Below are 27,220 nucleotides of genomic sequence, written 5' to 3'. Positions count from 1 at the left end.
CAGTCATGCCCAGCCAGCCAAGCCCCAAGGTGGGTCATCCCATTCCAATTTTTAAAAATTGATTAATTCTGGGTGTTCCTTAATATTATTTCAATGTATCAAATATGTGTAATTGATATCTGTGAAATCACAGTTCCATTAATTTAGATTAGAAATTCAATTCCTTACTAAACTATCTGCAAGTAGATATTTTGCCTCCTCTGATAGTGAACAAAGTAGATGAATTCAATATAGTACATTGAATTTAATGCAGAACTTGTTCCTTAATCTTGAGTTGGAATCTTATGTAATTATATGTTTGGCAATTACTGCATACAAATCATATAAAAAGATATTTTAAAGTATGCATTAGATTAATCTGATAAAATAAATTGAAAATGTTGGGTAATGACCAGATTTTTTATCACCAATCTATATACATTGTAGAGAGACATCAAATGAGTTTAATATCACAGTAAATTCTGTATTCAAAATACTGATCAAAAGGTGAAAATCTGAGCAAGCAGCTTGTCAAATTGTTTGCAGAAAAATAAAGAAAAAGACTGTTAAAGATAGAAACAAGTTATACACTTCTCTTAAAATTTCTATTTTTAAAAAAGAAATTATTCAAATTTTGGATAAAACTTAAAATTTATTTGATGGATAAAACTTTTTAAATCTGTAATTGTATTTTTAATGACAATTCACTTATGGAAGAGTTTAAAAAGTAGTATTTAATAAGAGTAATGATAAAGCATCAAGTCTGGATAGAGTTCGTGTAGAATGGCATAACACTGATATACTTACTTCTAAGGTTTATTAGCTACATAGTTGACATTTCTGAAAGAGGTATTTTATCATCTTAATTTAATGAAGCATATATTAGTTATACCAAAACCTGGTTAAGATTGTGTGATATCATCCCTATTTCATTAATTAATGTGGAAATTAAATTAAAATGTTTAAGCTTAATTTCTTCTATACAGGCAGCAAGTATTACAAATTATTAGTTTTTAACTAATAATGAAGTTTTATGTGTATAAATTTACTGTTTCTTAAAGAGGATTGTAGAAAGAATCCCATGTATTATGTGACAAAATGAATGAATGTGATGAAAATGAAACAAGTGGAACTTAGAGGTTTTAGATTAGGGGGGCATATTATCAAATTGTTTCTGAAACTAATTTAAACAGAAAACATTTGTTTACTAACAGTTTAATCCAGTCCCAAATTTTCATTCCTAGTATTGGCTCTATATAATTTAGAGATGTTTTTAAAAGCATCAAGTCTCTTCTTTTCCTTCTGAGCATTATTCAATAATCATGACATCATGCAGGAGGAAAGAAGGAATATCTATCATCATGTGAAAATAATATGTTTTATTGGAAAACTCATGATTTTCAATTTAATGGGGCATCCTTCCCCAGGATTATACATTGGTAAGTATTCACTGATATTTGCTAATGAATGTCTGTATCAAATAAACAATTATTCAATACCAAATTACAAAATGCACTAGTAAATTTCAGTGAATTTGAAAACTCTGATTTCTGTGAAGCAATATATTTAGATTTATAAAAGATGACTAATAGCTAATTTATGAATCTGAGGAAAAAACAAGTTAACATTAAGTTTCCAATGTAGTATGGAGGTAACAACTGTGGCATATGTTAAGTGCAGGAAATAAAAGTAAGCAGGTTTCTATTTAAGATTACAAAATAGTTCTAACTGGTAAGCGCTTGTTTTTATATTCATCTGCCTGAATAGCACATTTCAGTGCATATTTAAAAGCTACTGCTAGCACAGTAGTGGCTTGAATAAAAGGTTTTCCATAACAGCTATAATAGTTTTTTAAAAAATATTTTATGACATTCAACAGATAGTTTTAATACCTACAAGACTTAATATATATACATACATGTATGTATGAAAAGTTAGTACACAACAAAACAACAATGTCACAATTGGAAAATTTAATCCTCTTCTCAGTTACAATATTGTTCCTTTTGCTCTCCAGTCTTGAGACAGCAAGTCCTGCAATTCACCTTCATCATTACTATCAATATCATCATCTTCTTTAGTCTGTGTGACTGTTTGACTCATGGCTTCCTTTAATTGATCTTTTCTTATTTCCTGGCGGTCCCGCAGTTGTTCAACACGACGGAAACATTCTCTAAGGTAAAACAAATTAAACAGTCTTTTTCTGATTAAGTGAAAAGGTAAAAACATAAACCTTACACATTCATGGAATGCAACTTCATATAAAGAGCATTTTATTAAAACCCTGATATAATTGCAATGGAGCCAGTTAATTACTATTTTTTTCTGGATTGGATTTGGAAACCTGAAACTACATTTTACAGAAATACAGATTGGCTAAGAAATACAGCAGATAAAAAGTATCAATGTGGCATAAGCAATGTGCTGAAAATGTAAAAAAAACAAACACCCTTATTCTACATGTTTTGTTTCTAAAATATAATTTTTCACAAAATTAGTTGTCTAACAGTTGCATAGGTCATGGGCTAAGAAGCATCCATGCAGTCTGTGAGTGCTTTCTCTGTTCTAGTTTGAATAAAAGACAGGGATTTCTATATTGCTCCTTTAATTATTTTGAAAACAATTAAAATTAGTTCAGAATTTTCTCTTGAACTGCAGTCAAAAAAGCCCAAATACACTATTACAATATGTTGCTCCCTATTTCTATGTAATCTATCTGAATTTCTTTCCAATTGCAATAAAAGATAACTGGTTACAGCTGGAGGTAAACAGATTTCAATATCTGATTTTAAATCCTGGGTCAAACCAATATGGAATGTAGAAGAAAAAGGCCAGGCAATAAGGGATTTGGCCATATTGATCAAGGAAGAACTCAAATGAATAGAGAACAGAAATGATCATAGGTGTCTCTTCACTTTTTCTAGATGTTATACAGTATTCCATTTTAAGGCCTCTAACTGTGATGTTAAATATACCTCCACAAATATCTATGTATTATTTCCCTGATAAATGGGAAAATTTAGAACAAACTTTGATAATTAAATTCAGAACCAATATGCATAGGTTTAAAGTTAAAAGCAAACTTGTAAACATTCTGCTTTATGCATATGACATGTTACCAATGTCAAAGTCAGATAGAATGAGAAGGTTTAATTCATGTTATGCGCTCAATTACTGAACATCAATTAAGTCCAAAACCAAAGGAGTTGAGAAAAGGTGGACTATGTATAATTGAAGTCTGGATAGGGAAACATATAGAGATAAATGGGAGGGAACCTCAGTGCTAGATTGGGCCCCAATAAGCATTTAATAAATAAATTAAAAATCTCAAGTGATGGAGCACATACAACTTCTGGATGCAAACTGTACCATTGATTAACTGTTCTCCCTTTTAGGAAATTTCTCCCTAGTTCTAGGTTGGATCTTTACTTAATAAATTTCCATCAGTTGCTTTTGTCTTGCTTTGGAGATTATTAGGTTGATCTCTGTCTTCTCTGTGATAGTCCTTCAAATGGAAGACTTCTTTCATGTGTCCCCTAGTCCTTCTCCTCATTAGACCAGACATAACAAATTCCTGAAACCATTCATCATGTTTTAGGCTCCAACCCCCTAATTATCTTTGTTGCTTCTTCTCTGCACTTGAGTCTCAACATCTTTTTCATCTTGCATTGACTAACTGGCTGCATGATTTCAAGTACAGTCTTACCAAAGCAATATAAAAATTATTTAAGTAGTTTTTGAGAAATTCTGTTCATAAATACCACTTGAAGACAAAATTTGACCTACGTACATTTGTTCATCAATTTCTCCAATTTGACGGTCAAGTCGCCCTTCTTCATCTTCTTCAGCCACTATTGCTTCTGAAATCTAATTCAGAATTTTTAAAAAAATAGCAATTTTAGGCTCAATTTCTGGGGAAATTTCCCTGACTTTCATGGAACATAGAGAAATACAACAGTGTAAAGTTTCCTTTCTTTTCACTATAATTAAAACTCTGGAATTGCCAGTCCATATACATTTCCCCCGGCAGCAAAATCTTCTCTTCTGAGTCTTAACTCTTGAAAGAATTAAGCAAAAAGAAAACAGGGATCAGGGACTGCATCTCCCCCTGCAAAAAAAGGGGAGAGAAATGTCCCAAGTGCCAGTGAGAAAATACTTTAAAAAGTCAATATGTTTCAGAATTTCATGTTGACATGGACAATATAAAAGAAAGAGATAAAAGCAATGTATCAATTGAAAACCATTTGGGTAACATGGTATATTATTATTAAGTTCAAAGGATTGGACTAATTTATCATCTTTATAAAGGAATGTCTGATCTGGACTTAGAAAAGAAATCAGAATTCTTCTGTCTGATGGCTATTGTATATGGGACAACCCTTCCGGTTCCTGCTTGTCCACTCATCTACCATGTAAACTGTATTGAGACAATAAGATCACTTCTGCCAAGTTTCATTTTTGTATATGCATTAATTTCAAAACGGAATATTAGCTTACTGTATTGATTTGTCTCATAGCTTTCTGGAATTCGTCCCATTCTTTATCCATCTGATCCTTTGGAGTGTCAACCTTGCGCACCTAGAACACACATACACATACAAGGCAAAATTAAAATTCAACAAGCATTATTATCTTTATCACATGTACTTTTTCAGTGGTAGATTTTCCTTCTTCCTCAAATTTGTTCAATAATGATTATCCTAATTCTTTTCCTCCATGAATTCTCCATGAGAATGCTTTTTTTTCACTTCAATGGCAGACGTACTTTTTTTGCATGCAGGAAGTCCCGAGGTCAATTCTACTATATTGTATGGCCAGCAAAAAATGGGGAAAGTGGAAATGATCACCAAAGACAGATTTATTTCCAGAAATACACAAGTTTTTAATAAGTACCCAACATGCAAACATTTAATAGGCAGAATATAGGACAACTGAAAAAGCCAATAATACTGACAATTTGATTACAACCAAAGATGCACTCTCAATACACACACACACACTGCACTATATATCATGTACACACATACACAAGCGCACACATTGTATTATATATCATGTACACAAACACACATTATTCTTCCTTACTTTCCTAATTCTTATCAACAACTAAAAATACATATTGTTTCAAATCTATGAGATGTTACAGGCAAAGGAGAGTCTGCTTATCAAGCTCAACTCAATAATTTACAGCTACAACTGTACCCCCTACCCCCTACAACTGGGGGTAATCTCACTTAAGATCATATATAGCAAATCTGCCTGATGGCAAAGGAAAGTGTGTTTAGTAAGGGTCATATTAGAAGAAACAGGCTAGGTGTTCAAAATGTTAACATAAAAACTAATCTCTAGTAGGTTTCTTATTTGCTTACTTTAAATATCAAGCAATATACTGTAGATTACATGATCCGTCAGCATTCTGGCATCACAAAAACCTGATGGGCAAAATCTTTGTCCTTATTATGCATCCATTTAAAATATCAGTAAATTGTATATTTGCAAGATCTCATTAAATTTTGTATAATTGGTTGATTGACTGAAAGGAAGACTAGCATGTAAATAGCACATTAAGATTAATAAACAGATAAGAAAGTATTGGAATTAGGTTTTGTATGTTAGGCAGAAGAAGAAATTATATTTTTATTAGTATTGTAAATATTGTAATGTGATCGGTTTATTTTTGTATAATGAATAACAATATGTGGATAATTTATTGCATTTATCTATCATTGCTGCAGTATAGCCTAAGGCTGTGGTGGCGAACCAATGGCACACATGCCAGAGTGGCATGCAGAGCCCTCTCTGTGGGCATGCGTGCCTTTGCCGCAGCCCAGCTTCATCGGGTTTCTCTGTCATGGTTCCCGCTGTCGTTAGCAGGGAAACAAACTTTTTTGAGACTAAAAAAAAATCACTTAATCAATTCCAACTTCTCGCAAAAGAAAAAGATCTTACAAAGTTGGAATTGATTGAGTGAACTTTTTCACCCAGGTGTTTCACATGGGGGAGATGGAGTCTCCTCCTCCTGAAGCCCATTACACAATATGACCCTGCGCCATCTCAGCTCAGCAAAAAATGTCAGTTGCTTTTCCAGCAGAGCTGCCTGTGTTGGGATTCCATGCCTCCCAGCTGAGTTTCAGCGCACTGCTCCTGGGCTTGTCGGGCTCCAGACTTCAGATTCCCACCACCCAGCACCAGTTCAGGGGGGAAGAGAGAGGGGGAAGAGAGAGGAAGGGAGGGAAAGAGAGTGACAGAGAGTGACAGAGAGAGAGAGAGAGAGAGGGGGGGGGGGAGACACAGAGAAGAGATAGACAGAGAGAGAGAGAGAGAGAGAGAGAGAGAGAGAGAGAGAGAGAGGGAAAGAAAGATGGAAATAGAAGGAGGGAGGAAGAGAGAGAGAGATGAACAATATTTTTACAGAACTATACATATATTGAGGCCTTTGAGGCAAGGCTGGGCATGACAAGAGGTGGCTTGGAGGGGAGGGGTGAGGCAGGGCTGGGCATTGCGAATAATTTAACTAGCTGGTCATTAAGGCAGTTCTCTGCCTTAATGACTAGCTGGGTTGGCGTGGCTTGGGGTGTGTCATGTGACTTGGTGGGAGTGAATGACATCGAGTTGGGCCACACCCACCCAGGTTTTGTGGCTTCCCGTGTTTTCTTTTCTGTGGGGAATGGTCCAAATGGCTCTTTAGAGTGTTTAAGTTTGCAGGCCCCTGTTCTAGACCAAGTCTATGGAAGGAGATCCAATACTATTCTGGACAATATCTCTCCGGTCTCTTCTTGAAAACCTCCAGTAATGGAGCTCCCACAAGTTCATTCCATTGATTGTTCTCATTGTCAGGAAATTTCTCATTAGTTCTAGGTTGGATCTCTCTTTAATAACCACTTCCCATTATTTTGTATCCTGCCCTCTGATCCTTTGGAGAACAGGCTGATCCCCTCTTCTCTATGACAGCACCTCAAGTACTAGAAGATTGCTATCATATTACCCCTAGTCCTTTTCCTCATTATACTAGACATATGTAGTTCCTGCAGCCATTCATCATAGGGTTTGGCCTCCAGACGCCTTATCATCTTTGTTGCTCTTCTCTGCACTGTTTCTAGGGTCTCAGCAAGTTTCCTCTATTTTGGTCATCAGAACTGGACATAATATTCCAAGTATGATTCCCCCACCAGTGCAGCATTAAGCGAAACTATCACTTCACACAATTCTGAAACTTTTTATCTGCTAATGAACCTAAAACTGTATGAACTTTTTTGGCAGCTGCAACTCATTGCTAGATCACACTTAGTGGTGATCTACTAACTAGAATAATATACCGTATGCCTTTCACAGTTACCACTCTTGAGCCAGATACCATCTTTTTTTATAGCTATGTATTTGCCTATGCGTAGGACTTTTCTCAACATGAACTGCACTTTGTTGGCTAGGGCCGTGTTCATGTCTGTCAAGGTCGTTCTAAATTGTGACTCTATCATCTACAGTGTTGGCTATTCTAATCAGCTTGGTCTGCAAATTTGATGAGTACCCATTCTATCCCCTCATTAAGATCATTTATGAAAATGTTGTAGAGTACTGGTCCTGAGATAGAACTTTGAGGAACTCAATTGTTTACTTCTCTCCATGTAGATGTAGTTCCATTGAGGACTACCTGCTGATTGCAGCTGGTCAGCCAGTTTCAAATTCACCTGGTGGTGGTATACTCTACATCTGTGATGGCGAACCTATGGCATGCGGAGTCATTTGTCCAGGCACATGAGGCGTTGCCCTGTCGGTCTTCTTTTGAGGCCATTTTTCACCCTCCGGAGGCTGCAGGAGCTTCCCTGAAGCCTCTGGAGCGCAAAAAACTGGCCCTACGGCTAAACTGGAAGTTCAGGAACGGACTTCCGGTTAGCTTGCAGGGCCTGTTTTAGCCCTCCGCAGCCTTCAGGAGGCTTCCCTGAAGATTCCGGAGGGCAAAAAACAACCCTACGAGCAAACTGAAAGTCACTTCTGGGCTGCTCATAGAGTCGTTTTCTGCCCTCCGGAGCCTTCAGGGAAGCCTCCGGAAGGCCCCTGAAGGCTCTGGAGGGCTAAAACAGGTCCTATGAGCAAACCAGAAGTCTGTTCTGGAGGCTTCAAGGAAGCTCCTGCAGCCTCCAGAGGGTGAAAAATGGTCTCAAAAGGTGGCCGACAGGGCAACACCTCGTGTGCCCGGACAAATGGCTCCGCGTGCCATAGGTTCACCATCATGGATATAGAATATACCACCACAGCCCCCCCGGAGGCCCTCCAGAGGCTTCAGGAGTTTACTGAAGCCTCCGGAGGGCCTCCGGGGGGAGGGGAGATTGTTTTTGCCCTCCCCAGGCTCCTATAAAACTCCTGGAGCCTGGGGAGGGTGAAAAAAGCACACCAAAAATGGGGGTGGGGAAGCGCTGGTCATGCATGCATGTGCGCTGGGGTCGTGCGCATAGCATTATGGGGGTGGCACACCCATGCACAACCCCCCTGCGCTCCTCCTGTTTTTGGCACGCAAGCCACAAAAGGTTAGCCATCACTGCTCTATATCATATTGTTCTAATTTACCAAGAAATAGGCTGCTTTGTCAAATATCTTATTGTATTCTAAATAAACTATGTCCATAGCACTTCCATTTTCCACAAATATATAGTTGCTCATTCCATTCAAATTGTTGAGATTTCAATGAATACATCAGAAAAGGAATTCAACATCACCTTATGAAAGATTAGATCTAGAAAGAACCATGCAAGTTTTACTATAACAATATTAAAATATCAGTTACATTTTATAGTATCACTCAAGCCACAGAGAAGCATATCACCTATTTAATTACAGCAACTAGAAGTCCTTGGATCATTCATTTATTTGTTTTCTTGATATATATCCTGCCTTTTGCTCTAAGGCCTGAAAGGGGTTCGATGGTATTCTTATTCCAATAAATAAAGAACTCATATGAGAGGAAACAATTAAATACTTGCCTTTGCATCCACTTCTGGATCATCAAAAAATCCCTCTGGTAAGGCCTCTGCAGTGTTTTCTCTTCTGAAATGTTAAGGCAATAATTAATACTCATCTCGAAATACTGTAATAAATGAACTATTCAAATTGAGAGTAAGTAAAGATCAAGCCAACATAAAGCGATCTTAAAATACAATACAAGTAGTCTTGCTTAAGGACCAGTCATTTAATGACCATTTGAAGTTAAAACAGACCCCTATAAGTTACTTATGACTTGTCCTTGATGTTTCGGCTTCCGCAACACCTCTTGCAATCATTTGATCACATTCAGATGTTTGGCAACCAGCTCATATTTATGACTGGCTACATTGTCCCACAGCAACATGACTGCAATATGCAACATTGGTTTCTGGTTTCTGATGTTTTTTGCTGGTTTCAAACAAAAAATGCCCATTTAAGAAAATGGATTTGCTTAATGACCATGTGGTTTGCTTAACAACCATGGTGACTCGTTTTATGATTGTCATAAAAATGGTCAAGTCTTAATGATTGTAGCAACTTACAATCAAAATTCCTGGCTCAATTGTGGTTGCTAAGTGACAACTACCTGAAATATTAACATTCATTTTATAACTAATGATATATTATAAAGGTTTAGTTATTCCAAGTCTTAACATCAAATTATGTAAATTCTCTTAACCAGAATCCTGAAGTCTGTATGTTCCCAAATCTTATCTAAATTATTTTAATACTTTAAAAATATTTTAATACTTTTAATACTTTTAAGTATTCAACTTCTGTGGCTTAAATTGTGATGTTTTATGCTACACCTTATGCTGGTCTATGACTAATGAAGATTTAATTTCATTTATGCTACACCAACTACCATAATATATTTAATCAAGGTTGTACTGAGTATGAGGAGTGACAAAAATAATACTAAGAAACTGGAAATTTTTCCAGTTGTCAAGGAATGGAAATATGTGGTCCATTTTGGAAAAGGCAATTTTTCCTACCATCTAAGGAGGCAGCAATATGTATTATAGTACTATATTTTTCGGAGTATAAGATGCAGCTTTTTCCCTCAAAAAAGAAGCTGAAAATCTGGGTGCGCCTTATACACTGAATACAGCATTTTGTACGTCCTGAAGCCCCACTCCCTTCACCAAAAGGCCGTCCATGCCCTTATGAAGACTTTCAGAGAGCTCCTGGGGGCTGGAGAGGGCAGAAATGATTTAAAAATAGGCCATTTTTTCCTCAATCCCCCCCCCGCCCCGAGCACTCTATAAGTCTCCATAAGACTATCTATGCCCTTTTTTTGATGAAAAATGGGCCATTTTTTGCTCGTTTATGCCCCCAATTATGGCACAAATTCTGTGATAATTTACACTATCTTGCATTGTTCATATTATATTAATTGCCTAGCAATTACTCTGTTTAACAACTAAATAACAACTAAACAACAACTACCCTTTTATGACAGTGCTGAAAAAATAACTTTACAACCAGTTCTCTCATTTACAACTATTGCAACATCCTCAGTCACATGATCAGTTTGTGGATACTTTGCAACCAGTGGGTGTTTACAAACACTGCATTATAATGAACATTTATGCATTTCAAAACCAACTTCTGAAAAGCAAAGTCAATGAAAAAGCCAGCAGTAAAATCACAAGTTGCAGACATATGATGTCTTAACAACTTGCTGTTTCAGTTAACAACTGTCACAGTCATAATATTTCACTTAGCAATCAAATTTCTTAGTGACAGTTGCCACTTTCAGTTGTAGTCATTATGCAAAAACTATGTATAATGCTGTAATAAGTAATTTAATTTTATGATATTAATTAAATGTACTAGTCCATATTTAATTCTAATTAAGGAGAAAAATAATTCAGATTAAAATATTACACTTAATTTTTGTTCTAGATACTTGACCTTTGATGGTTTTTTTCTTGTGGTTCTGCCTTCTGTACAGATTCTGAATGGGATAACTGAGGAGTAGCTAAAGCATTCTTCTCCACGTGGTCTACAAAACACAAGGTTATACTTAAGCACAGCCTAAAAATATGTGATTTACTACCAAAATAGATACATTAATTGTGAATAGTACAGAGAATAAACTGAAAAACATTGGTTTAAGATTCTTTCCATGTAAATCAACATGGATGGATCAAATTTAGAAGGACCTGAGCATGAAATTCTGGTTTGAGATTGAGGTTAAATTAATGCAGTTTGAACAGATATAGGTGGAAAGAACAGTACCCACAGCAAACTATGACAATAAATACAATGTCCTATTTGCAGAAATGACGCTACTATTTCTATACAGAACTATTCTATTCTTGCAACCCAGCATTTTCATTATTCATTTCAATATTTACTTTCTTTGCCCAGCTGTGGATGCCCATTTATGGAGACATTCCAAGAGATCCATGTTGAAGTAGGTTGAGCTTTATTTGCAGGCTTAACCTCCTCCTGCATCTTCACATTCAATGCTAACAATTAGTTAACTACAGCATGTGTCTGTGAAAGCACTGGTGACCATGTTAGCACTAACTAGGATGCTAATAAATTGCTCCAGATTGACTCATGTTCTGGGTCTACTATTAGTTCATACCCATGCACACCTGATCTGTCATGTCAGTCATATTCAGCCTTTTGACATGAAAACTCCTGAGCCTGCCTAAGCACAAACACCAGGGAAGAAATGTGGAAGAAATAAGAAATCTAGCCTGTTTAAACACCATGCAGAACACCTAACTCTTTCTCTCCTGCAACTATGATACTGCTGAAAATACTTCGTGAAAGAACCTGGAGTCAAGACCAATCAAAGAGAGAAGGTAGCAAAATCTGTCACCTTCCATCTCAATGAGTGTTGCTTATGGAATACCATTAACTGATGATTTTGGACTATGCTGTTACTGCCACTTGAGGACTGCTTCAACATATTGATTCAGGGGAGGAGGCAGGCTTTTAAAATCAAATAAGGGTTGGCCTGAAAAACAGTGAAAAGGGAGGATAAGGAAATCCTTCTCTTTCTCACTATTATTTAGCCAAACAATAATCTGCTCTACAATAGTGAATAAAAATGAAACTAAATAAAATAAAATGGGAGTGGGATATGGAGATCACTTCAGATACAAATAGGTAGGCAACCTATTATTTATCCCCAGACACCACACCAGAGAAATACTAGATAAGCATTAAATTCAAAGGTTCCAAGCAGCAATTATTAGTTTCATATCTTACTCTAGTCAGTTCTTGATTGGTTATGTACAGAATGATTTCTTTACTGTCGGCACTATTTAAACACTTGCTTTTTTACTTCAAAATCCCCTCCAACCTCATAGTAGAGACATAACTGTCCACTCCCATATTGGCCCAGAAAGAACTGCTCCCCCCCAAAAGCAATTGCAAAAGTCAAAGATTTTGTTTCAAAGTGCTTTGCCTTATATCAGTGATGGCGAATCTATGGCATGTGTACCACAGGTGGCACGCAGAGCCATTTGTCAGGGCACGCGAGGCGCTGCCCTGTCAGCTGGCCAGCGCGCATGTGCGCACTGGCCAGCTGAGTTCACCTTTTTAAAAGCCATTTTTCACCCTCCCCAGGCTCCAGAGGCTTTATAGGAGCCAGGGGAGGGCGAAAAGTGACTTCCGGTTTGCTCGGAGGGTGGTTTTAAGCATTCCGAAGGCTTCAGGGAAGCCTCCGGATGGTCCCTGAAGCCTCCGGAGGGCCTCTGGGGGGGCGGGGGAAGCTCTTTTCGCCCTCCCCAGACTCCTATAAAGCCTCTGGAACCTGGGGAGGGCGAAAAAAGCATGTAAAAATGGGGGGGGTCGCACGTTGTGTGCGCATGCGCACTGGGGGGGTCGCGCATTGCATTATGGGTGCGGCACCCCCGCACACGACCCCCCTGCGCTCCCCCCACTTGTGGCACGTGAGCCAAAAACGGTTCGCCATCGCTGCCTTATACCTAGAAGCTAAACAATTTCTTCAAGATAAATTAAGCTTGTATTATTTTTCGTGTCATCTTTGCTCTATTGACCTTGGATAATGGGGTTTGGGTTTTGTTTTGTTTTTGTATCGTTATTTGATGGTATCTAAAAATACTAATCTTACCTGTTGATGAACAGACCACATGTTCTGCTTTTGGAACAAGATCTGAAGATAATTCATACTGAGCTGGGGTTGGCAATGAAGTTTTGCTGTTCCTCTCTCTAATTTCTTTTGTCATCTCTTCTTTCTTTCCTTCCTCTGTTTTATAATTTCCTAGTAAGACAACACTTGAACCTTTTGAAGATACTATTTCTACTTCTGTTTGCTCAATTTTGTCAAAAAAGTTTTTTGGCAGGCTAAAAAAGAAAGGCAAAAAATTTAAAATGCAATCACAATGCAAATCAGAATTTGGACAATCAACTCCACTCGTTTTTCTACTTCTATTTTTAAAATGCATTATTGTGATCACAAAGCTGCTGCTGCTCCTATAGCTGTGAGGCAAACCTCTGTCACGTGTGGCACACAGAGTCCACTCTGTGGGCATCCATGCCGTTGCCAGCTGCTCTTCTGGTTTCTCGAGCACCAGGAAACAGACTGAAAACGGCCCAAAAAACGGCCCAGAAAACAGGCATGTGCATGCCGGCCAGCTAATCTTCAAGTTTCCGGCGCTCCAGCATGCACACATGGACACATATGTACCTGTGTTCTGGTTTGGGCACTTGGTGCCAAAAAGGTTCGCCATCACTGTCCTATAGCAATGTATGTTAAATCAGTCATTCACTGTCTTTACATGCAATTCATAATGTTCAAAAAGCCAACTGTTTGATCTATAGTGTTGTCTCAGTTCTCATGCCAATCTACCACACAGGAATTAATACTCAGAGCATGAGAAACACCCTGAGCACTTTTAAAAATTTACTCATGTTTATAGAATACTGTGCAAAATTTTATTGTAACAGACACGATAGATCCAAGCCGCAACCTCACATCATCATCATTCTAACCATTGTCTATCTATCCACTGAAGGATGGCCTCTTCCACATGTTTTTAACCAATTCAGTCTTGAACTTTCTTTTGCTAGTTGATCCCACAATACTTGCCAATGTTGATCCATCTTGTTTTAGGTCTCTTTTGTGGATGCTTATTATCAAATGGAATCTAGTTTGTCACACCGAAACTTAATTTAGAGCCATTTCCTCTGCATAGTAATTTTGTACAAAAAGTATAGAAAGCAAATTCTATTTTATATCTTTACTTGTGAAAAGGGGGAAATGCAAAGAGGTAACAACTTACTTAGATGAAACTGCTTGTGGATGGTCATTACAATCTGAAAATAAAGATATTAATCAGATTTATATCAATAGCAGCTTTGCATATACTATATAAGATTTTATCCCATCCTTATTTTTTTTATCAACTCAAACATGGTTTAGTAATGCTCCCAACTCCCATTTTCCTCATAACAACAAGCCTATGAGTGGGTTGAGATGAGATAGAATGACTGATCTAAAGTTAACTACCTAGCTCTCAACTCTGCCTGGTTCGGTTTGGAGCTTCACAGGCATCCTGCCATCAAAGGCTAGAAAGGGAGAGCGAAGGATGTAAAGGTAATAAAGCTATGTGTGTACGTAATGGGAAATTGGGGAGGGGGGGAATGACTAGTGATAAAGACCAGAGCACCCCAGATCAAGTTTGTACCAGCATTCCAAGGTTAGGCATCCTAAGAAAATATGCAGATTACACCAAACAAAACAAAAAAACACCCATAGAAATACAGTAATTTGCTTAATGATCGTCAGATTCACTTAATGACTTCCACAAAGTAATTGTAAAATCTTTATGATTTGGTTAATGGGTGCCTTGGTTAACCATGTCATGAGTCTTACAATGGAAATTCCAGGCTCCAATACAATTGTTAAGTTGAAGATTACCTGTAGAGCCTATTCATTCAGCCCACTCCAAGCACTTGATGCACCCAGTGTCACTGTGAGGAATATACCTAGGATTTATGTAGCAATATTGCTCAACTTTGCATAGAGCTGGACTCTGGTTGGCCAGACTCTTTGGAGGTGATAGAGTCACATCTGAGCCTTGTTTACTGTCCTAGGAAGAGTTCAAGCCAGTTGCTCTTGAGGAAGTGGACAGGAACCTTAGAACTGTAAGCATGGTACTGGGCCCATGCCTGATTGGTCAAAGCTTCCTAAGAAGTTGTATGAGATTAATGTTTCTTTGCTGGAAGGATGGTACCGCATATCCTTCTCAAAGGCCATCCTTGGACCTCACAATATTAGACAATTTTCATTCGGTCTCCAACTTTCCCTTTTTAGGGAAAGTTGCTGAGAGGTTGGTTGACTCATAGCTACAAAGGTCCCAGGATGAAGCAGATTATCTGGATTATTTTCAAACTAGGTTCAGGAAGGGCACAGCATTGAAACAGAATTGATTGCACTTGCCAATGACCTTTGGAGGGCTAGGGTAGGAATCATGCAACCATTCTGGCCCTCTCAGTCATTTTCAATACCATCAACCATGTATGCTTCAAGACCACTTTCAGGGATTGGGAATGAGAGGCACTGTGTTAAGAGTGGTTCTCCTCCTCCTTCGATTACATCCAGTTAGTGTTAGTAGGGGAAGAGAGTCAAGCCCTGCAATGTGGGATACCTCAGGGCTGGAGTTTTTATTTTTCCTTCTTACCACCTACATGAAACCTTTGGGGGAGATAATTTATTGTTACTGAGTCTGGTATCTAATATATATGAATATGCTAATGAGACCCAGTTATATATCTTTACCCCTAGCTGGGCAGGTGATAGGTTTAAAGGAAGGTGGGCAGGTGGCAGGTTTAAGGGAAATGCAGCCAGATCTTTCTCTTAAACATGCCCACTATATAGGAATTAAGAAGTGTGCCTTTTCTATGGCAGCTCTTGCTTTATGGAACACTCTTCTCCCTTAACCTCAAAATGAGATGACTACATGTCAAAAGCTTGACATAGTGCCAGGTTTATGGTTTTTAATGTTTATGGTTTTAATAGCTTTTAATATGATTATTATATTGTTTTAATTAATTGTGAGCTTGCCAGAGTTTGATATAAGACAGAAAGCTATATACATTTTAAAATATTTTTTTTGAATAAATCAATAAAATCTGAAAATTTGTTCTTTAGTCAAAGTCAGTGTTACATACAAACAAATGGCATTATTTTCTTTCTATCTACTGTAGCTTCATACATAATGGGAGAAATGAGAATGAACATATTCTCTGTCATCATAATTTGGAGAATTATGGAGAAGTGGAAAAACTCCACAAAAAGAATGGTAAGAACAAGAATTAGTGAAATCACCCCTACTTCCCCTCCTCTTGTTTAGAAATTATATGCAAAAAGAATTGTGTTGTTTTAATTAGATTCCATCAAAAACAATATGATAAATAAAATTTCAAATGATTTAAATCTTTTCTGCGCAACAAACTCAATTCATAACGGAGATTTAAACACTCATTTTTCCAATTATTTCAACATCAAATTCAGATGACAATTATTCCTGTCAGTCAACATTTTTTTTCTGACAAAAGTTTGATCAATTTGTTTACAGCCACAATTTAATAAGCAAAAATGCAAGCAGTCAAAGCCAACTTGTAACTTCAGTTTGCACAATACCATACATAGCCACAAACTGAAGATTTACAATTACCCAATCTCATAATTTTTTTATTAGCTACCTACCAAATAAAATTCAGTTAAATCAATTCAATAAGCATATTATTGCTCCCCCTTTCCAGTGTTTTAATGTGATACTCTCATGTTCTGCTTTGTTCTTCAATCAAAAGGTCATGGCATTGGGTTTGTTTCATTGATTTTGCTTCATAATTTCAATATTGTGAAGCCTGAAAAAAGAGATAGTCTGTTGCTACATTACAGCCTATAACAAGAGGAGGGCCTGCAGGAACCTAGAGAGAAGGGCACGTCCACCACCTAAATACAAATTAGAAATTCCAGAAATGACAATATTGACTAAGTTCATAAAACATTGCTTCATTCTACAATCTAACTAACTGGACGTAGCCAGTACACAAGAAATTTTATGAATAAAGTCAAACTTAAATGCAGCAGACCTTAACTGTCAGATTTTTATTTTCAAATTACAAATATAGCAAGCATAAAGGAGTTTTCCATACCTTGTCCTTTCTTTTGATCTAGAATTCTTGTTTCTGACTTTTTTTTTTTGAGAGGAGATGAAGTGTCAGTAAATGATTTGGATGGAGCATGTTTAATATCTTTTAATGATTCAAGTTTCTAGAAAAAAAATTAAATCAGCAAATAAAATACCTGAGGATTATTTGCAGGGCTCAAAATCATACCAAAAATACCAATACCAATAAGGAAAAAGTGCAACTGAAAGAACCTTTATGCAGCCATGTCAAAAAGAAAATGCACCGTTTTTGAGTTCTATGGATTTACATCAGAGGTGGGTTCCCACTGGTTCGGCTGAACCAGTAGTGGTATGGCAGCCTGGGTCACTGGAACCGGCAGCGACCCAGGCCTGTCACGCCCCAAACTGGTTCCCTGGTCTCCAGCGCCATATTGTTTTTCAGTTCTGCGCATGTGCAGATCAATTTTAATTGAACTGCACAAAGTGCGCCCATGAGCAAACCGGCAGTAAAGCCGGGCAGCACCCATCCGATTTACATATTAAAACATAATAAAAATCAGCTCATCCTTAGCAGTTCTTAAAAATAGGAAAACACAACTTCAGATGAACAACAAAACTTCATATATTACGCCATGATATTTTTTTTAAAAGCCAAATGGAGAAGCCACATGTGAAAAACTAAGTACACCGTTACTGCTTCCATTGGTATGAAGAGGCTAACAACAGCCAGATGCTGCTAATCAAATGCTGATGCTCAATTGACTTCTTTAAAAATTGAAGTTTTAGGAGTTTTCTGGTCTGCACAACCTACATGAAGCACCACTGGCAACCGGGGTGGATTTGATTTAAATCAAGGCGATTTAAATCATAATTTTTAAAGAGTAACTGTCATCTCTGTCCTGCAGCAGCTTCTCCACTGACCCACTATTGACTCACCAACAGTCCCATTCACTTTAATGAGATGGCTGGTGATATAGCAGTGACACAAGAAGGTGAGGGATATGTGCGGGCAGCAGATGAATAGATGCCCGCTAACAGGCACTGCCATAATGGATCTGAAATAGCAGATGCTCTTTAATATTATATTTATAAGCTGATTAGAAGGTTTCACTTTCATTTTTACTACTTGCCCTTCCTCCTCATTTAGAGCCTGGTGGTAGATGCATTTCTCTTCAAATAATCATAGAGTTTGTAGTGTACATAGATTTGCAAAACAATGGGATAAAGGAATATTCCGGAACTTTGTTTTATGATTTATCTCATGGTTATTCTGAAATTGTGTGAATGCATCAATGCAGTGCATGTTATTTCAGCTTGCAGAGTTTGGATTCATTAAATGAGTTTATCAAAAATGTAAATATTGCAGAATATGCAGCCTCATGTTACATAACTAAGCTTCATTTCATGTGGAATAAACTAAATTATTAATGTATCTTAAATAGAAAACTATCTTTGATAGATTTTTATTCCAAAAGCATTTTATTAAAATTAATTCAATTTTTAAAAAATCCAATTAAAAAATTTAAAAATCTGATTTTTATTTTTTTAAAAAAATAATCATCAATTTTATCCACTCTGATGGCAAGGGATGGAGCAAACTCATAAGAACTGCAAAGAATATATTCAGAAAATGACTGACTCATCATATCAGAAGGGTTTTAAACTAAAATAGAGGGGGGAAGTCTTCAACATCCTTAGAACTAATTCCAAGCAAAAACCACTAAATAACAAATCATGTAAGGGAGTAGGACAGTGACGGCAAACATTTTCAGTACCGAGTGCCGAAACCAGAATGACAACCTACTTCTTGGTAAACTAGAAAAATGTGGGATAGACAGCATGACCACCAGATAGATTTGTAACTGGCTGACACTCAATGAGTTGTCTTTAATGAAAGTACATCTACATGGACGGAAGTAAGTAGTTGGGTGCCACAAGGTTAGGCCAGTACTCTTCAATATCTTCATAAATGACTTAGATGAGGGAATAGAAGGGGAACTCATCAAATTTGCTGATGACACTAAGCTGGCAAGAATAGCTAACATCCCAGAAGATAAGCTCAGGATCCAAAAAGATCTTGACAGACTTGAACAATGAGTCCTTCCAACAAAGCAAGACTTTATACTTAGACAGGAAATACCATCCTTGGTTGTAGAAAGAGACATAGAATCAAAATGACTTGAAGTATTAATTCCACTTTATAAAGCCTAGTAAGGCCATATCTGGAATACTGAATCCACTTTTGGTCACATTACAAAAAAGATTTTGAGACTTTGGAAAAAGTGCAAAGAGCAACTAAGGTGATTGAAGGCCTGCAGATTAAAACATATGAAGAACAGTTGCAGGATTTGGGTTTAGTTAGTCTAGAGCAGTGATGGCGAACCTATGGCACGCGTGCCACAGGTGGCACACGGAGCCATTTGTCAGGGCACGCGAGCAGGCACACACTGGCCAGCTAAGTTCACCCTTTTTTTAAAGCCATTTTTTCGCCTTCCCCAGGAGGGCGAAAAGAGCCTCCCCCTCCCCCTCCCGGAGGCTCTCTGGACGCTTCACGAGCTTCCCTGAAGCCTCTGGAGCGCAAAAAATCAGTCCTACGGGCAAACCGGAAATTTAGGAATGGACTTTCGGTTTGCTCGGAGGTTCGTTTTGACTGCTCCGGAGGGTTCAGGGAAGCCTCCTGAAGGTCCCTGAAGCCTCTGGAGGGCTTCTGGGGGCAGGGGAGGCTGTTTTGGCCCTCCCCAGGCTCCTATAAAGCCTCTGAAGCCTGGGGAGGGCGAAAAAAGCATGCAAAAAATGGGGGGTCACGCCTGTAGTGTGTGCATGCTCACTGGGGGGGGTGCGCATTCCATTATGGGTGCGGCACACCCCCACACGACTCCCCTGCACTCCCCCCACTCATGGCAGATGAGCCAAAAAAGGTTCGCCATCGCTGGTCTAGAGAAAAAGAAGGAATGGGGGGGGGAGATGGACGACGACATGATAGCAGTATTCCATTACTTGAGAGGTTGCCATAAAGAGGAGGGAGTCAGGGTTATGTAAATAAAGGGAATCAACTTATTTTCCAAAGTACCAGAGAGTAGGATAAGAAACAATGGATGGAAACTAATCAAGGAGAGAAGCAACCTGGAATTAAAGAGAAACTCCTAACAATGATGATAATTAACTAGTGGAACAGCTTGCCTTCAGAAGTTGTAGGTGCTTCATCACTGGAGATTTTTAAGAAAAGACTGGACAGCCACTTGTCTGAAATGGTATAGATCTCCCCCTTGAGCAAGAGGCTAGATTAGAAGACATCGAATGTGTCTTTTATCTCTATTCTGATTGATTGTGATTGATTATTTTAAGAACTGCTAAGAACCAAATGATTTTTATTATGTCCCATTATGTAAAACCATAACACACAGGGAAGGTGTAGTTACTTTTTCATATGACTGTATTTATATAAAACAATTAGGAAAATGGGTTATCTCTTTTCCATTTCTTTGTTTACAAGAACAAATTTGTACTCAATATAGCATTAAATCGTATTTTAAAATTCAGGTAATCCTCGACTTACAATCACAATTGAGCCCAAAACTTCTATTACTAAATGAGACAGTTATTAAGTGAGTTTTACCCCATTTTATGAGCTTTCTAGACACAGTGGTTAAGTGAATCATTCCAATCGTTAAATTAGTAACATGGTTATTAAGTGAATCCGGCTTTAACACATGGGCCTGATGGGCACTTGCCTGTGGGCTGTACAAGCATAGGGACCTCATATTAATCTTTGTATGTTAACCCTTCAATGCACCTTGTAACATATAAATACAGCAACATATTTATTACATTTTACTGTATTTTTAAATTAATACTAACATGCAAATGTGTTTAATTTTATCGACTATTTAGATTTTTATTCCTGTGAGTAGTTATCATAAGGGCCCCAGTACACTGCTTTGCCCGGGGCCCATAATGCTGTTAAGACGGCCCTGTTCCCCATTGACTTTGCTTGTCAGAAGGTCGTAAAAATTGATAACTTCAGATCTGGACATTGCAGTCATCATAAGTATGAATCAGTTACCAAGTTTTTGAATTTTTATCATATGACCATGAGGATGCTGCAATGGTATTAAGTGTGAAAAACTGTCATAAGTCACTTTTTTCAATGTTGCTGTAACTTTGAAGAGTCACTAAACAAATGGTTGTAAATTGAGGATTACCTGTTCTGTTCTATTGCTATCTATTGTATCTATTTGTGTTCTAACATCAACAGAAAAATATATTGATTTCATTTTCTATAAAAATAAACCCACGATCTTATGATCTTCCAAAAAACTCTCTATTAGGGAGCTGAATAACTTCAGACTGATTGCCCTGACATCTTCAGTTTTGCAGTTTGCCTATCAAGCAAGTAGACTGTCAGATGATGCTGTCAATATGGCACTGCAATCTTGCAACATCTTGAATCCCCAGGGACCTATGCACAGGTCCTTTGTGTAGACTTCAGTTCAGCATTCAATACCATCATTCCAGAAAATTCTTTACTCTAAATTGATTCAGCTTGTTGTGCCTCTCCATACTTGTAGGTGGATTACTAGCTTTTTGACAAATAGGAAGCAACAGAGGAAGCTAGGGAAAATCACATTGAGCACCCAGACAACTGGTGCCACTGAGGTGCCACTCAGGCCTGTTTGTTCCTTCAATTGCTCTTCTCTCTATATATACCAATGACTGCCTCTCTAAGGATTCTTCTGACAAAGGAGTTAAGTTTTCAGATGATGCAACAGTCATTGTTCTCATTTGAGACAGCGATGAATCTGTATACAGAAAATCACATCGAGCATCTGGACAATCATATCAAGCACCTGGAAAATCACACTGAGCAAGTGGACAATCACATAAGCGAACGGTCCGGGTGCTTGATGTGATTTTCCCTAGCTTTCTCTGTTGCTTCCTGGTCCTGGAATGTTTGTGCGCCAGTGAAGAGCTTGGAAGTGGAGCAACATCACTCCATTTTCAAGTGCCTCATAGGCACTCAAACACTTTTTTTCCAGAGACTGGAAACTTCTGGGGGCCATGGTCTCAAACAACTTCAGGTACCCATTCACTTTTGCAGAGAATGGGTGCCTGAAGTCCTGTGAGATCAGGACACACAGAAGCTTCCAGTCTCTGTGCAAAGTGTTTGCAAACCAACGGGAGGCTTGAATCAATGCAATTTCATTGCCCCAAAGCTTCACTTCGGTATGCAAATGCTTTTCCATTCGAGCCTGGAAGCCTTTGGAGGAGACTCATGGAGCCTGCCCACCACTGCAGAAATGGCAGGCAGCCTTGGTGAGTCAGAGAAGCTGAGCAGGGCTTGCTCATCTTGCTCTCCCTCTGTTCTCACCACTCACAGGCAAAGAAACAAGAGAGGTTCACTAGATCTTTGAAAGGGAAAGGAGTCTCCACAGGCCTGCTTGTGGAGACACAGCTTAGCAGGATGGTGGGGGAAAGCAATTGCATGAGGTAACTGTGGGTGGGGGGAGGCCTTGGGTACTCTGAAGCAGGTGGCCTGTTCCACCATTAAGCAATCCATGGCCCTCCCCCACTCTGAGAGACCTCATGTGCACTTAACAACCTGCACATTTGATTAGTGAATACATGCACAAAAGGAGGGAGTGAACACGGCCAAGTTATACGATTCACTCCTATGAATACTTGGGTTACAAATGTAATTTGCATGCTCCATTACATTCGTAACTCGAGGATTACCTATACTTTACTCCACTCCATTCCATCTCACTCTATGGTTCTATCTTGCCCAAATTAAAAAAAATACAAATACTACAAAAACATACCCAATCAAAAAACTATACATAATATCAAAAGTGTATCTCCTCATCCCATTTATTTTCTATGATAATTTTTCATAACGGGCTACGATTTACCATTATTTTATTGCTGTCGTACGGGTTTTCCTGCATGTGGTGGATGAAATGGACTATCGAGTTTGCCAAGAAAGCTTGGTCCATGTGGATGCACTATATGTTTCCACTATTTTAACAACATATTGATTAAATGACAGAATAGCAAGAGGAATTAAATCAGATATATTAAAAGTGAAAAATTAATGTATTCTTACAGTATGATATACATTAAACTTCTCTTACCTCCTTGTGCTGCTTTCCAAGAACATGTGTTTGCCACAGCAGTTCATTCTTCACAGTCACATTGCACAGGCAGCAACTTAAATTCCCCAAATTGTTATATGTAGTATTGCAATTAAGAAAATAAATTCAAAAATAATCTCTCAAAACTACAGCACTCTTTTAAACATTATTCTGAGAAATTATCACTGCAATGCAGCTACACTTTTTTCTGTGACTAAAGCTTGAAGTACAATACCCGAATTGCTATTTTTTTCACTGAACCTCTAGAACCAAACACACTAACTAAAGCAATCTGGTCACAAATTATATTTTCTTTTTAAAAATCAGTTTGGGTTTGTAAGCACTGTTAAATGCAGGCTTTAAATTCCCTCATGAGCCTGATTGTTATCTCTTTAATTATGTTTTACTGAAACAAAATATACTAATGCTGTTTTACCAGCGAATCAATATAAACTGGATTTGCCATTTGAACATTACAGATAGTCCTCGACTTATAACAGTGATCATTCGAAGTTACAGCAGCACTGAAAAAGTGACTTATGACTGATTTCCACAATGATGAGTTTTGCAGCATCCCCATGGTGACATGATCAAAATACAGATGCCTGTCAACTTACTCATATTTATTGCGGGGTTCTCTGCTCATGGGATCACTTTTTGTGACCTTCTGATAAGCAAAGTCAATGCGAAAGCCAGATTCACTTAACCATGCTGCTAACTTAACAATTGCAGTGATTCATTTAACTGTGGTAAGAAAGGTGGTTAAATGGGGCAAAAGTCACTTAACAAATGTCTCCTTTAGCAAAACAAATTTTGAGCTCAACTGTAGTCATTAAGTCAAGGATTACCTGTACAGAATGGAGGAAACTGATTGCTGGAGGAATCTGCTCTTCACTTGAATGTAAACTGGCTACTATGCTACATTTAGGTATTTTACCAAATCCTTTTACTCTTCAACAGTACAGCATACTAAACATCCTGCCAGATTTGTTGTAGCAGAAAGGAAAACATACATATGTCTAAGAACTAAGAGGGAGGAACTTAAAAGAAATGAAAAAGTTTTTCCATCCAGTTAACCCATTCCTTTAAGACATTTTGATCAGATTGCAAATTCTGACGTACAGTGTTGCGTTTTTGTTTCAAACGTGCATAACACGCTGTTGATTGCTGTACTTCAAAAAAACACAATATGCAGGATAGCGATAATAAACTAAAATGCCTACCCTACAGAAAAAGAAGCGCGGAACGAGATTTAGTTCACTGTCACTTCCAGTGAGTAACCGAGACAGACAAAACTCAAAAAAACTCCGTCGCAGAAAGGTGCAAAAGTGTGTGAGGGGGTATCTCGCCCGAAGATAAGATAGGATATCTAACGTAGGGAGAGTCAATTTTTCTTTTCCCCGCAGCAGACTCGCGCTGTTTGGCTCGCATTAATCTCCGCAGCTCCTCTTGTCCCAAAGCACCAACAGACCGTCGCGGTTCTCGGCCCGAACTCGAAGTAGCCATGACTGCAAAACAAAACCCTTCCCCTTTGCTGATTTCCCTGCCACAAGACCCAAGGTAAAAAAAAACGCAATCAGAATTGCGCCATGGTCGCAGAGATTGTACGTCACGCGGAGTGTGTCTCAAAGCAATCCTGTGGTTGCTGCTTCAATTTGGAGGGGAAACTCGGTTCAAAACTGATCCACCAAATGCAATTTTGACGTATATTTATATTTTTCCGCGTTAGATATGAGGTCTGCTTGATTTTGAAGGAATGAGATTTGATATAGCTATAAGATTCTGCTGTAATTCAGATTTTATATAAATGGAAAATTACTATTTTAAAAAGTTTAATAGATAAATAATTCTATAATCTATGAGCGTTATCCAACTAAATAAATCAGCACTTAGTTAATGAAGCAATACAGAATAACAAGAGTTGAAAGGGACTTTGGAAGTCTTCTACCGTAGTTCAATCTCCTGACACAAGTAAACAATTGTATGATAAATAGAGACAATTTTTTAAAGAAGCAATTACAACAAAACAATGGGGGAAATTTTGGAAAAAATAAAATGTCTTCCATGTTTTTACTGTAAAAAGAGAAAAGTACAAAATATTTTATATATGACAGAATAACAGAGTTTGAAGGGATCTTGGAAGTATTGTAGTCCAACCCCATGGCCAGTCTATACCATTCCAGACAAAGAGCTATCTAATCTTTTCTTTAAAACCTCCAACCCCCACAACTCTTAAAGGCAAGCTGTTCCACTGATTTATTATTCCCACTGACAGAAAATGTCTCCTTAGTTCTGGGCTAGATCTCTCTCTATTAAGCTTCCATCTGTTATTTTTTGTCCTGCTGTCAGGTACTTTGGAGAATAGGTTGACCCCTTCCTCCCTGTGACAGTCCCTTAAACATTGGAAGACTGCTATATCACCCATGCTGTTCTATTACACTAGACGTTCTTGTAACCATTCATCACATTCTCCCAACACACTCACTTCCTACTTCATTCTTCCTACTCATGTTTGTTGCTCTTCTGCGAACTTTTATTATTATTCAGTTGCTAAGTCTTGCTCAATTTGCTCAATTTTCTGCAAACTCATGAACAGCACACCAGCCCCCTCTCCAATCCTCCACTCTCAGCCCAAACCCATGCCCACCAGGTCAATGTCACTATTTAACCATCTCATTACCTGCTGTCTCCTCCTTTACCTTATGTTTTCCAACATTAAAGACTTTTTCAATGAGCACTGTGGTCTTATTGGGTGGCCAAAATATTTATGCTTCAGCTTCTGTCCTTCAGAAAGTCAGGGTTGATTTTCTTTAGGATTGAAAGAAGAAAGAGGTAAGGAGAGAAGGATGGAAGGGAGAGGAAGAGAAGGAGAGAGGGTAGGGAGGAGAAAGAGAAGAGAAGAAGGAAGGGGTAGAAGAGGAGGAAAAAATAGAGAAGGGAGGGAGAAAAGAAAGGGAAAATAAGGTGGTGCTACAACAGGAGGAAGGGATGGTAAAGCAACCCAAACTGCATATTATAACCTATTAAATGAAATAATAAATGTATAAGAATGATAAATGTAAAGAAGAATACCATTATGTGAATGTACAAAAATGGTATGTAAGAGAATAAAAAATAAAAAATAAATTTAGTTCCTCTTCACTTTCTGCTATTAGAGTGGTATCATTTTCCTATCTTAAGTAGTTGATATTTATCCTGGCAATCTTCTGGCTTGTGATTCATTCAGCTTGGCATTTCTCAAAAGTACTCTGCATATAAGTTAAATAAGAATGTGATAATATACAACCTTGTTGTCATTTTTTCCTATTTTAAACCAATCTGTTATTCCATGTCTGGTTCTAACCATTTCTTCTAGACCCACATTACAGATCCCTCAGAAAACAGGTAAGGTGGCCTGGAACTCCCATCTCTTTAAGAACTTGCCTCAGTGTGTTGCGATCTACACAAAAGTTTAGAGTAGTCAGTGAAGCAGAAGTTGATGTTTTTCTGGAATTCCCTTGCTTTCTCCATAATCCAGTAAATGATGGCAATTTGATGTTTAATTCCTGTCTCTTTGAAACCCAGATTGTACTTCTAGTATTCTCAGTTCACATATTGCTGAAGCCTGGTTTGTAGGATTTTGAACATGACCTTGCTAGCGTGTGAAATCAATGTAATTGTACAGTAGTTGGAACATTCTTTGGCATTGCCCTTCTTTGGAATTGAAATGTAAACTGACCTTTTTCCAATCCTGCAGCCATTCTAGAGTTTTCCAAATTTGCAGGAAAAGTACGGCACTTTTAACAGCAGCATCTTTTAGGATTTTAAATAACACAGCTGCAATATCGTCACCTCCACTAGATTTGTTATTGGTAATACTTCCTAATGAAAGCATATCCATCCCCACCTTACGTTACCAGTGCCAAACACAAACGTAATAAAGCATAAACAAAAGTTAGCTATTACAGGAATTAAATGTTTTAGAAAAGCTGCTTTTACATTTACATCAGCTCCTTCAGAACTCTGGGA

The 27,220-nt window shown here is 38.0% G+C and overlaps 1 protein-coding gene across 1 annotated transcript; it reads right to left on the bottom strand.

The window, feature by feature from the left end:
* Positions 1 to 1,823: 1,823 nt before the first annotated feature.
* Positions 1,824 to 24,787, bottom strand: ZNF830 (zinc finger protein 830). Its single transcript, XM_081933448.1, has 10 exons — positions 24,582 to 24,787; positions 23,213 to 23,312; positions 17,107 to 17,224; positions 14,226 to 14,259; positions 13,055 to 13,287; positions 10,873 to 10,963; positions 8,955 to 9,018; positions 4,477 to 4,557; positions 3,770 to 3,846; positions 1,824 to 2,152 (listed from the first exon to the last, which is right to left on the bottom strand). The coding sequence occupies exons 1-10, from the start codon at positions 24,716 to 24,718 to the stop codon at positions 1,969 to 1,971; spliced, it is 1,119 nt and encodes a 372-aa protein (XP_081789574.1). The 5' UTR covers positions 24,719 to 24,787; the 3' UTR covers positions 1,824 to 1,968.
* Positions 24,788 to 27,220: the final 2,433 nt, after the last annotated feature.

This window comes from Natrix helvetica (genome assembly GCF_964273705.1).
Source record: "Natrix helvetica genome assembly, chromosome: Z".
Taxonomy (NCBI): Eukaryota; Metazoa; Chordata; class Lepidosauria; order Squamata; family Natricidae; genus Natrix; species Natrix helvetica.
Note: the sequence above shows the minus strand (reverse complement) of the source record. Positions and strands in the feature narration are given on the sequence as shown.

What these genes read in the sequence shown, in the direction of transcription:
- ZNF830 (XM_081933448.1), bottom strand. Translation starts at nt 24,718, where the DNA reads ATGGCTACTTCGAGTTCGGGCCGAGAACCGCGACGGTCTGTTGGTGCT. An exon ending in TTGGAAAGCAGCACAAGGAG is followed by an intron (nt 17,225 to 23,212) that starts GTAAGAGAAGTT and finishes TTTTTTTTCTAG; the next exon opens with AAACTTGAATCATTAAAAGA. An exon ending in GGAGAAATTGATGAACAAAT is followed by an intron (nt 2,153 to 3,769) that starts GTACGTAGGTCA and finishes GTTTTACCTTAG; the next exon opens with AGAATGTTTCCGTCGTGTTG.